Below are 12,407 nucleotides of genomic sequence, written 5' to 3'. Positions count from 1 at the left end.
GCTTCAGCTGATGTCGCTGCAGGCACCGCCGAGTACGCTAGCAGAGTGAGTGCCCGTGGTTGGATTGGGGAAGCCCAGCTTTGGGTCTTTCCAGGAATTAAAGGGGACCAGGAAGTGGTGGAATCCCTCCCCAACTCGCCTGTTCTCTTGGCCTGGTCCTTGTTAGGGATGTGGTGGCCAGGCTTGCCTGCTCTGTGTTCACTTGTGGGCACACTCTCCATTTAGGTTCTGTCTTCTGTCTTTTAAAATTTATTTTATTGAAGTATAGGTGATGTAGAAGGGTGTATTAATTTCGACGGTACAAGACAATGATTCAGTTATATACACGCATACTTTTTCATATTCCTTTCCATTATGGCTTACCACAGGATATTGATTGTCGTTCCCTGTGCTACACAGGAGGACCTTGTTGTTTATTTTACGTATAAGAGTTTGCACCTGGTAATCCCAGATTCCCAAAGCGTCCCGTCCACCACCCCAGCCCTCCTCTCTACTTCTCTCTTAATTTGCCGAGTGCTTTCATGCTCACTGTCTAATCCGGGCAAGTAAAGCTTGCTGTCGGATGAGGGTGCTCTGGAGTGATGTGCAGGTTCATGTCTGGAGAACCCGGGGAGTGAAAATCACCACCAGAATTGCAGCTCTCTGGGGAGTCCCTTCTGCTCCCTGCTGGGGCCTAGAACAGGAGTTGCTAGACAGCTGTAGAATGAAAGCGGGTTTTTGAGTGAACACCTAATGTCTTTTGAGAGAAAGCCTAATGTCTCATTGGGCTTCATATCAGTAACACTTTTGTTTAGTGTGGACAATTTGTAAGGTCTTTATTGAATTTGTTGTAATATTGCTGTACTTTCCTTCTTTCAAAACGTTTTGGTGTCGTTGACTACAAGGCTTGGGGAATCTTATCTCCCTGAGTAGGGAATCAAAACCGTACCCCCCACATTGGAAGGCTAGGTCTCAACCAGTGGGGTTTCAGGGACGTCCTCACTCCCATGTTACAGATGAGCACACTGAGATCTGGCCAGGTCAAACAGGTTGTCCGGGGTCACATAATCCGTGAATGTCTAATTGGCATTTTGAATGGTAGCAGCCAGGATCTAGAATCCACACTTGACCTGCCTTAGAGCTTGCTTGTGAATTCACACCAGGCCGGCTGACCACGGCTGTCCGCTGTCCCCAGACTGATTGTTCTTACATGTGGCTTTTTAAAGCAACCCTGCTCAAGAGTGAGTGTGGCTAAAGAGGAAACATCCAGGTCTTGGGGTTAGGGCTCTTAGTTAGTACTTCTGTCCCCCCATTTTGCATAAAAGACCAGGTTTTATCCAGTCTCAGAGTTTCAGAACATTCAGGGTTCCCCTTTCAGGTGTGGTCACATGCTCAAGGTTTTTGACTTACCTGTTCATCACCTTGAACAAGGATTGACTTCGTGTTTTCATTGACAGTGACTTCATACCTCAAGCGTGAAAATCACTTTATGTATGAAATAGAAAATTCCATATTTTGTGTAGGAAAATCGAGGCCAATTCTTTCAGTTGTTACATATACAGTGTTCTGTAACTCATAACGCAAGTCAGCACACAGATTTTCAAATGAGAAAGATGAAAAATTCCGTATTTCGTGTTACCTTGTTTATGCCCAATTCAACGTGAAATACCAGAATTTCATATTTCACGGGGAAAAGCTCCGTGCCTGGAGTTTCAAATGCCGACGTAGAGAAACCCATATTCAAGGCAGGAAAATCGGTGCCCGGATGTTCATTCATTAAATACAGAGAACTGCATGTTTCATGTAGGAAAATTACGACCCAGATTCTCCTACATGAAATATAAACAGTTCATTAGCTCATGGACTAAGTCTCTGCCACGATTTTCTTACAGAGGAAAGATAAAGACATGTAAGGAAATCTGTACTCAACAGAGGAAAAATCAGTGCCCCGGATTACATACGTAAAGTCATCAAAATTCCGTATTTTGTGTGCTAAAATCAGTGGCCTGATGTTCCTAAGTTTAATACACGACATTCCAGATTTCATGTGCAAAAGTCAGCACCCAAGTTTTCATACGGGAAATACACAGAATTCCAAATTTCATGCCGGCAAATAACACGTGCACCCATGATTCATATAACATATAGAGAATTCCATTTCCCTTTTGGGAAGTTTGTGGTGAGATTTTCACAGGTGAAACAGAGAGAATGCCACATTTCTTGGCAGAAAACTTAATGCATGTATTCTTTCGGGAAATAACGAGTTCCGCGCTTCACATAAAAGACTGTTGCCCACGTGTCCAAATGTGACACAAACCTGGACTTCTCTGTGTAGAGAGAGATTTAGAGACGAAACATCTCTCAATCCGGAGATGCTAAGAACAGTGTCCCGCTAAGAGCCATGACTCACCAGTGCCAGAGGAATTGAAGTCTGTCCATTTATTGTACAGAGGCGCTTTCAAAGTAGCTCTGTTCTCATCCAGCCCCCAGGTGAGAACACACGCCAGCCTACCCCATCAGCCCAGGCCTGTGGGACTGGGACAGGTGAGAGGATCAACCTAGGACACCCTTTTAAGGAGTGATGTTTCAAACTGGCAAAGGCTGCACGTAGCAGCGCTAAGTGCTGCTACAGTTCCCAAACCTTAGAGAAAAGGGCAAGCTGTGTTCATATGGCTGGTCATGTCGGGGAAAGAATGCTCCTTCACCTGAGGACAGAAAACCCTTTGTGGCCGGGTGTCCAAAGGGCTGTGCGTAGCCCCTCTTCTGTGCCGGGGAGTCTGGCCCACTCTGGCTCTGCTCCTTAGCATCCTCCCTGACTTGCCTCAGGTGCTTTTGGCCTGCCTCTCCTTTCTCCTCAGGGATCCGTGTTTACACTTACATGCCTGTTTACATGTACAGCTTGCTCCGTGGGTGAGATCCCTGGGCTTTCCTCCAGGGCTTTTCTCCAGTGTTTCTGCCGCCCCAAGATCGTCGTACTTTACACAAGCTCTTTCATGTTTTCAGTGTGCATTCTTCCATCCCCCAGCCAGGCCAGTTCAGAGAGTTCACACACACATTTTGCCCAGCGCACATGTGTTTGCACGCGCGTGCACGCACACACACACTCATACACACACTCACACACTCACACACCAACAATTCTGAAAAGCAACTTGCACACATGCGGAACTTTGGTTTACTGATCCAGGTGAATGCACTGTGGTAAGCACCGCTCTTTTTTTTTTTTTTTTTTTTGCCCCGGTTGATGTTTTCACTCGCTAATTGATCAAGTCAGTGTCCTCTTCTACTTCTATGGTATATCGTGGAAGGTGAATGGGAATGGCTCATGAGTGGGACTGATATCCAAAGAGGTTGGCAGGGTTGGAAGTCCTCACTGTGGACAGCGGAGTGACCTGTGCCTGTGTTCTCTACTCCTGTTGCCTTGGACTGGTTCACCGTGCCAGTCGGGTTGGTGTGATTCCATTCCCTGGGCTTTCCTTCCAGAAACGACACAGAAATAGCAAGGGACTTTGAACTTGAAATTGATCTCGCACCGCCTTTTCCCTAGGCTATAGAAGGTCACTGAGGACAAGAACTCTTTCACAACTTTCTCTGTACAGAAAGGCAAGCCCCAATTCCTATCACCTGGGGGATGATTTACTGACAATCATGAAGAAATTCTGCATGGGCAATGCCAGTTGAATGATCAACACAAGGACACATGGGTAGGGGTAAACGTTAGTGTATTTCAACCGTGCGGTGCTGTTTATAGAACACTTAACAAGTCAACCCCAAACCGTTCCTGACAGAGAAAAAAAAAAAACATTTCCTGACATATGCATTCCTGCAACATCTTTGCCCTCTGTGATCCTAATCAATATTCTCCCTGCAATGAGTGATATTCCTGCACGTCAGGCATTACTGTAAGTGTGTGGGTATTCTTGTTTCCACATGTGGGTCACTGTTAACTATTCCTGTGATAAAGCATTTCTTGATGTGCACAAATATCATGGAAGTCTTTCAAAAAGTCACAGTTCAAGATGTTGGAAGCATTTGATCCAGGAAGGAAAGAATAGGTCCAATTCACATGCAGTCTAACAAAGATACGCAAACTTAACCAAAGAAGGAGTAAATACGAGCAACACCACGCATGTAGGTTGAATAGGGACGTGCAAGAACTCAGATAGATATGGCAGCAGAGCTGTGCATAATGGCACAAGCATGGGTACAACATGAAAGAGGACAGGAGGCATAGGCAGACCCACAGGAAGAAACATCAACTCACATTCATGGGCAAACACAATGGAGACACCCAGTCTTCATTGTAAACAGAGGAAAACATGAACACATCCAGGGCACAGGAAGCAAATGCAGCTCAGGCTGGTTGAGCCAGAATGCGCGTGAATTCATCACTAAACCGGCGAGTCTCACACGCATTGATATTCGGCGGAAGAAAACCTTACATGACACATCCAAGTGTGCAGTCAACTCTAAGAGCACCTAGCCTTTAGGGCCCAAGTGAAAGCCCTAGAGAGCCTGGGACACAAGTCACGGCAAGTCTCCAGAGGATGACCATCCAGTCAACGAAGACTATCTCTGCACTCCACTCGAGGACAGGTTAGAGCTAATGCCAACCCTGGTCCTGAAGCACTGGCAGGAAATATTAGGCACTGGGGGACCCTGTCCTAAACTTTTCTTGTCTTTAACTTCTTTGCAATGCCTTACGGAAACTTCTGAATGTGGGTAAATGCCATGCAGTCCCTAGAATGAGCCCAGTCTAAGGTCCCGAAAACCATGCCCCAGTATGCCATCTCACACCCGCTGTCGAGTTATCACACCATAGTTTCTGCTTTGTTTTGTTTTGAACTAGGACTGGGAAAGACAGGTACCAGCCTGCCGGAGCCCCACGGATTCTTGGACGTTGACAGATTCAGAAAGTAAGAAGACATGTTTCCAGTGTCTCCTGGGCTGCTTGTTCAGAAAGCACCCAGAGACGGCCAAGCCTTGCCTTCTAGCGCTGTAGATGCGTCTCTGGAGAAGGGGCAAAGCTGGGGTGTACATGGTCAAATGCAAAAGCTGGCCCTGGGCAGGAGATCTCATGCAGGGCACCGTGAAGAGGACATCCATAAAACCTGTGAACTTTACCCTTTGCCCTCAAAAGAGATGCTGCTTCAGGGAGAAAAGTTGTAGAGTGAGAACTTCATGCGAGACAGAACTTCATGTGGGACATCACCCTCAGGCATGCCCACGGTGGAGCCCTTCTATCTGGGATGAGAGGACAACAGTGGGGGGACAGACGTTGAACTCTGCCTACTCCATTTGTGCCAGTCTGTCTTTTGCTCAATCCAGAGGTGGACGCGATTCCAGAAAGCAGTCATCTACTTCAGAAGGACCGCCCTAAGTGCCGACCAGTCCCTCAGTGAGCTCCATATGCTCCAGCTGTTCCCACTGGCCCTTGGCCCACACAGTAGTGGCAAAGCCCTAGATGAAGGACAGCTCCTTTGTGGTTGAAAACATTCTGTGCTGAGCCATTCCACAAGGAAGAGAAACTGTCACCAGAGGGCTGGTGAGAAAAAATGCTTTTTCTACAGCTTGGCCTGACAGAGGGCCTTGGGCAAAGACCTTAAGCCTTCCTGGAAAAAGGGATATTGACCCCTGAGCTGCAGCAGCAGCAGCAGCAGCATGGGACACAGACCACATGGCTGCATAGGCTCACCCTAACAGCCTCTTTCCCCTCACTTCTGCCCCTGGACACGCTATACCGAAGCTGAGTTCTTGGAAAAAATAACAGAGTTCACATGAGCTCTAACATCTACGACGGGATCTGTTTTCCTTTATCTGATTCCTTGCAATTTCTCTTTTCCCCTGGTCACCTTTGCCAGAAACTAGTATCCTCACTGCCTTCCCACCCCTCACTTTCTCCCTAGGCCACAGCCCCCCTCCATATACCTTATACACAATGCCCTAAGATGTTACCTGGAACCCTAGCTCTGGGAAGCAGACTCTCAGCAAAGCTGACCGTGCACTCATATACACACTCATACACATGTGGCCTTCGAGGTTCATAGCGAGTTCAATGATAAGGCTTTTCCTTTGTTCTGTACCCTTATTAAAGTGTCTGATGATAGGCAACAGAGAAGATACCTGGGCCACCACCTTCCAACAGAATTGCATTCCACTGTTTCAATCTCTGGCCCTTGTTCACCAGACCCTTTCCACGAACAGCCACATTTCCCTTGTAAAATTGCCAGACCCACAGTCAATAGGCCCCTCATCTTCCTTCTCCGTCCTCCCCAACCCCCACCCCACAGGAAGAACGTCACCCCCTGACACAACCCCAACATACGACTTAGCCCCCTCTATGAATCTCCACAGACTGGTAATTCCCACGCGGTGAACTGACACTCATACATGCAGCTGAAGTGTTTGTCCTGAGGACCTGCCCAAACAATACACGCACGCATGCAGCTGATGCTTTTTATTTTTCCTTTGCAGTGAATTCAGGGTTACTGGTGTCTCACTGTCGATCCACTTCAGCACCAGACCACTCTTCACTACTTTCCCGTCCAAGAGAACTATGCTGGCCATTGGTCTTCACGTGAAGCAGCTTCTTCGGTTTTCTGTTTTAGGTGAAGGGGGGCACGCCATCGTTAAGTGTCTCAAAAGCTGGGGGGATCGGGTTCCTTTCAAAACAGAGAGACAGAGATATGTACACTTACCCTCCCCGGAAACTCTAAAGACAGCTTGATTCTTTCAAGTCAGTTCCCAGGGGGGTGTGTCTGTGAACGTTTACATGCCCTAGAAGCACAGAGTAAAAAACAGGTATCCCAGTCTTCAGCGTAGAACTATTTACAATAGCTAGGACGTGGAAGCAGCCTACGTGTCCATCAGCAGATGAAGGGATAAGGAAGTTGGAGTACACATACACAGCGGTGTCTTACACAGCACTAACATGGAAAGTGTCCATGTCAGTTCTAATGAGATGGAATGAACGTGGAGCCTACTATACCGCGTGAAGTAAGTCAGAAAGAGAAAGACAAACACTGTCCGTTCACACAAATATATGGAGTTGAGGACCTTGTACGTGGTGCTGAACATCCAACATGCAGGGCAGCAAAGAAGTAACAGACATATAAAGAACAGACTTTGGCCTCAGTGGGAGGTGGTGACGGTGGGTCAATGTGAGAGAGTAGCCCCAAAACGTTTACATTAGCTTATGCACAACAGATGATCAGTGCGAGTTTGACGCGTGCAGCAAGGCAACCAAAGTCATGTTGGGGGCAACCCAGACAGCCAGGCAGGGGAGGTCGGTGGGTGGCGGGTTCGGCATTTGGGGGGACACGTGTATCCCTATCGGTGATTCATGTTGGCCCATGTACAGCAAAACCTGTCACGGTATTGTAAAGTCATAATCCTCCAGTTAAAATAAATAAAAGAGGATTCTCCATAATCCTGCAGAGTGGTCAGTATGCTCAGAATGAGGGTGGCAGGAAAAAGATGCAAACGCAAATTAAAAACCAAAACGAGTGTGGTGATCAGAATCGAATCAAATGATGGGTCACTGGGGGAACCGCCTTGCACAAAGGAGACTCACAGGCCTTTTTGGAAATGGGACTTCATGAGGAAGAGCAGGTGGGTCCCAATTTAAGAGCAGCCTGAGGCTGGACTTGTTGGCCATGGAATGACGGTTCAGCCATGTGCAGCTGCCTCAGATATAAACTGCAGTGGCTTTGGCCTGTCCAGGCCACTTCATCCACCTCAAGCTTCTCTACTTAGAACCTGTTCTTCACCCCAGTTCTCTACCCTTGCTGTCCCTTGCTGATTCCCTCATGCCCTGGTGTCACTCTGTACTCCACGGAGTCTCACTGTCTTCACAAGTGGAATAAATGACCCAAGTTTTTGACAACACTTATGCCAGTGCTCGGCCCCTGGGCGCCTCACCTCTCGTCCTCCTGGTACCTTTTGTGGTGCAGCCTTCCTCCTCACATAGTACTGCAAAGGATTGGGCCACAGATCCCTTATGATGATCTGCCAGGGAAATGAGCAAGGTCAGCACAGGCCTGGCCAGACCATGAGCCCTCCCGTGCACGGCCAACAACTCCGACATAAGTCACCAGTTCTGGCCCAGTGGCCACGTGGGACCCCACCTCAGCAATCCAGTCAGATCCTGTGAAATTGTGGTCAAAGAACCAGTTGAAGAAGTTAACGCTGCTGTCGTGGTGCCTGCGCCTGTATGCCTTCCATTCAAAGCCCTGGTGCCACTGAACTGGAGTGGAACGAGATGCGTGGTATCCTGCAGGAAAAGCAGTTTGGGAGAAAGACCTAAATCACTTTTCGATTCAACCTAGACTTTTCTGCCCCCAACCACCGGGCCACCGCCCGCCACCCCTACCCACCCCCGCCCCCACCCAAGATCCAGGGAGCAGCTTCTCACCAGTGACCTTCATCAGGTACTCCTTGACAATCACTTCATTCTGGAAATACCTATTCCTCCGAAAGGACAATGTGATCTTGCAGTGACGAGTGGGATGCCTGAATTCCTCCACCTGCCAGGACAAAGTGTGCGGGGTGGGGTGGGTGTGAAACCTCTTTACAGAAGAGCTGTCCTTTCCTGTGTTAGGGATAGACCATGCCCTCTCCCCTCCCCAGTCACCTCCCCTCCACAATCATCAGTGTCCCCTGCCTGACCTCCAAGTTGGTCATGAAGTGAAGCATGTCTGCATCTTGCTTGCTCATCAAAACTGACATTTGGGGGTGGTTCATAAACTGCTTTAGGTCAAGGAGCCTCTAGATGCTAGAGGTAAAAGTGCTGGAAGAACAAAGCTAGCCTAAAGAGTAGAATGGCCCTCCCTGTTTGACTTCAACTTGCTACTGGTTAACTCGTCACATTTCGGTTCACGCGGGGCTATATGAATGCCGCACAAGGTCCAAGGCTGTGCCCATGAATGCCCTACCACGAGGAGGTGCTCTTCCTAACCGGATAAGCTTCATCTCAGCCCCTTGAAAGTTAGCTTACTTCGGGAAAACAAGCACTCCTAGCTAGAACCCGTACGACCACTTACACTTCCCCACCCCTCCCCCATTCCAGACAAGCCTTCTCTCCGAAGAGACCCTGGTGCTAATGACAATTCTGATAGGGACCTCTCAAAGTATAGCCCAACTATCAATTTGGGCTAGCCAGAACAGCAAGGACATCACACCTACGATCAGGAACAGATATGCAGGACGGTAACCAATACCCACCATCCAGAAAAGTAAATACGGTACCAGAACTGCCAGATCTGTAAACTGTTCCTGCCATAGCCCGGCTTAAACAAACAAACAAACACAAAACTCACAAGCACCACACCAAGGGATACAACTTCGACCCAGAAGCCACGGATGCCCTGGATGATGGCGCTTCTGTGTTCTAGATGCACCTTCCGCCGCTGACTGGTCTTATGTTTCAGGCGAGCATGCGCCCTTTGGGCTTTCTGATTCACGGGCTCCAGCTCCAGCTGCAGGGCCGCCAGCGCCTCCAGTGCAGGCCGGTCACTCAGGGCTCCGGGCCTTGGATGGTCGTGGACATGCTCCTCCGAGGACACCTGCTCCTGCTCCTCGTATGCCACCACCTCCACCTCCTCCATGACGTCCAACACCAGCAGCTGGAACTCCTGCCCGGGTCCCGCCACCTCTCCCTCCTCCACAGCCGCACCTTCCTCCACTGCCTCCACCCAGAAGAGGGCGGCCTCCTCGCCTGGCGCACCACCTGCGGCCTGCATCGCCTCTGCCGCCCACACGGAGCTGGTAGGCCCCAGGGCCCCTCCCTCATGAAGACCCGGGCTCACAACTAAGATCCAGGATCCCGGAGTGCTGCCGCCTTCCTCTGGCCCCGTCTCACTCTCCATGGTATTCTCGCCGAAGCCCGGAACTGCAAACAAGCTGGACGCTAGAGCACGGCAGACGGCCCTCACGGGCCGCCCGCCGGCCGCAGTCTACGTGGTCCTACTCCCGACGGGTTACTGGGCAAGAGCCAGGGAACGGCGAAAGGGAGAGACGCATGCGCAGAACCCTCTGCCACCAGGCCCGCCTACTATGGCGACGGGAAGGGGCTGAACTCTCCACCCTGACCTCCTGACCTCATCCCAGAACCAATCAAATGGAGTCTAAAGCGGTTCGCTCCTGGGACACGCCCCTTGGAATCCTGGGCCCTCTGCCAGCCTGTGACAGGCGGCCAATGTCGGCCCAGCGCAAAGTGGGCGTGTCCTGGCAAGCCTTTTGCCTGCCTAGCAGTGCAGCCGCGCCCGAGCAGCGACTGGGAGAGCCAGGGCCACCTGAAGCTGCAACAGTCCTCAAGCTTGAAGTTGCCCCTGGGGCAGCGGGCCCGTGTGCTCAGGGACCCACTCAGGAAGACAGGGTTCCTGGGTACCTCAGGGACAGAGTTGCTCTCCTCCGATCCAAACCGCAAGCCACGGGGTGGGCGTGGGGGGAGTAGGAGGGAGGCGGGCAGGGTAGGGGGGTTTGGGGGAGGAGTGCGCGGTGGAGGGGGATGGGGAAGCGGGGCGGGGGCCCGGGTGGGGGCGGGCTTACGCCGACCTCACCCATGTGCACCTGCTGCAGAGTCACGGCTAAACTTGTGCCTTAGGCTTGAGCAGTTGTCAGGAATGCCAGCCCTCCTCTGAGGAAGAGGCAGAGCACTTTCCTCGGCTAGCTGTCCAAGCCCCACGATGCAGCCCCAAGCCCAACCAGCCTGGAGCCCCTGGCCTACGGTCTGTCTGCCCTCGGCCTTTCCCCCGGCCCGTGGCTTAGAGCAGGCGCCCACGTAGCTAAGGATGTGCGCCTGCAGATGCACTTGCCAGAGGCACAGAGCTGTTCCTGCAAGTGTTTCAAGTGGACCAAAGTGCTCCTCCTGACCATTAGTTACTCCTACGTCCGGGCCGCCTAGCTCAGGTGGGCACACTCAGGTTAAGTGCCTGGACAGTTTCCACTGCTCACGCTCTTTCTCCTAGGATGTCTGCTGTTTCACACTGAGCACCTACCTCCCTTAGTCCTGACACACGCACAGACCCACCACACCCCCCCCCACAAACACACACAAACACGTGACACAAGTACACACATGCGTGCAACACACAGAGCCACAAATGCCAACAGGTGTTTCAGAGACTGAAGAACCAGTGGATCGCATGAAATGCATAGATGTCTTTATTTCTAACGGGAAAATGTTCATTCTGATCTTCAGATGTGAAATATAGAGAAGTCCATCTTCCATGAGGGAGAATCATGCCTAGATTTGGATACAGGAAGTATAGAGAACTCCTTATTTCATGGTGGACAGTCCTTGATTTATACATGAGAAATACAAGAAGTTAAGCATTTCACGAAGAAACAGTGGTGCCCAGAATTTCATTTATGAAATAGAGATAATTCCAATTCCATATTGGTTTGCCAGATCTTAATTTCACACTTCATGTCAGTAAAATTTTATTGAGATCTTCATATACGAAATGTATACAATTTCAGGATTCAAGAAGGGAATTGTAGGCTCAACTTTTCATATGTAAAATATATAGAATTCCCCACTCATGTAGGAAAACGTGTGCACAGATATACGTCTGGGAGACACAAGATTCCACATATGATGAAGAAAATGATGCAAGTCGATTTTCATACATGAAATACCGATTTCCTATTTCAGGTAGAAACCTCTGCACCCATGTTCTCACATGTGAAAGAAGGACAATTGCATATTTTATGCAGAAAAATCATCTTTCTGGTTTTCATCTGCATGAATCAGGGAATGCAGAGCAAGTGCTCTGGAGCAATCCCGAAGAATAGCGTAGGCAGGGATGTGGGAGCGGCTCCAGGATAGCTGGGACCCCTGTGTACTTATGGCTTATTAATGTTGATGCATGGCAGAAGCCATTACAATATTGTATCATAATTAACCCCCAGTTAAATTTAATAAAAAGAAAAGTGAAAGAAGAAAGGGACTCGACTGCTCTGTGGTGGCCTAAATGGGAAGGAAATCCAAAATTGACGGGATACACGTACAGCTAAAACTTGATTCACGCACAGCAGAAACCAAAGAAACACTGTAACGTGACTATGGCCCCAAAATAATGGTTGGAAGTACATCACATGTCCAGTATAATTCCGGCAGTGAAAAAATAAATGGTAGCCCCGTTTGCAGTACATGTTCTTGAGGAGAGTATGCTGAGTTAAATACTTGAGTTCGAGGAAGATGAAGGCTTTTACATCACACGACATTGTCACGTTGAAAGCCCTGCGTTATAGAAAGAGAGTAGGATGTGGTCATCGGGCCAGTGGAAATGGCCCCCGATGGTCCACGTTACCATCTTTTAGTCACAGGTTGACTCAGCTCATCCAGGAAGACACTGTAAAAGAGGCAGGATGGAAAACGGAGCTGCAGGCCTCAGCCCAAGACCATTAGGGAAGTTCGCAAACCC

General features: G+C 49.6%; 1 protein-coding gene across 2 annotated transcripts; it reads right to left on the bottom strand.

The window, feature by feature from the left end:
* Nucleotides 1-6,421: 6,421 nt before the first annotated feature.
* On the bottom strand, nucleotides 6,422-10,071 carry LOC132344472 (testis-specific Y-encoded protein 3-like). 2 transcript variants are annotated; one of them, XM_059884071.1, is made up of 6 exons: nucleotides 9,318-10,070; nucleotides 8,647-8,724; nucleotides 8,393-8,504; nucleotides 8,106-8,251; nucleotides 7,900-7,986; nucleotides 6,422-6,641 (listed from the first exon to the last, which is right to left on the bottom strand). In XM_059884071.1, exons 1-6 carry the CDS (start codon nucleotides 9,843-9,845, stop codon nucleotides 6,618-6,620), a joined length of 975 nt encoding a protein of 324 aa, XP_059740054.1. In that variant the 5' UTR covers nucleotides 9,846-10,070; the 3' UTR covers nucleotides 6,422-6,617. The 2 variants fall into 2 exon arrangements, with proteins under 2 accessions (XP_059740054.1, XP_059740055.1); XM_059884072.1 differs by lacking the exon at nucleotides 8,647-8,724 and having other exon boundaries at nucleotides 9,297-10,071.
* Between the last annotated feature and the right edge of the window lie 2,336 nt (nucleotides 10,072-12,407).

This window comes from Bos taurus, chromosome Y, assembly GCF_002263795.3.
Source record: "Bos taurus isolate L1 Dominette 01449 registration number 42190680 breed Hereford chromosome Y, ARS-UCD2.0, whole genome shotgun sequence".
Taxonomy (NCBI): domain Eukaryota; kingdom Metazoa; phylum Chordata; class Mammalia; order Artiodactyla; family Bovidae; genus Bos; species Bos taurus.
The sequence above is the reverse complement of the archived record's forward strand: the minus strand, read 5'-3'. Positions and strand labels throughout refer to the sequence as shown.

What these genes read in the sequence shown, in the direction of transcription:
- LOC132344472 (XM_059884071.1), bottom strand. Translation starts at nt 9,845, where the DNA reads ATGGAGAGTGAGACGGGGCCAGAGGAAGGCGGCAGCACTCCGGGATCC. An exon ending in ACTTCATGACCAACTTGGAG is followed by an intron (nt 8,505 to 8,646) that starts GTCAGGCAGGGG and finishes TTGTCCTGGCAG; the next exon opens with GTGGAGGAATTCAGGCATCC. An exon ending in GTACCTGATGAAGGTCACTG is followed by an intron (nt 8,252 to 8,392) that starts GTGAGAAGCTGC and finishes CTTTTCCTGCAG; the next exon opens with GATACCACGCATCTCGTTCC.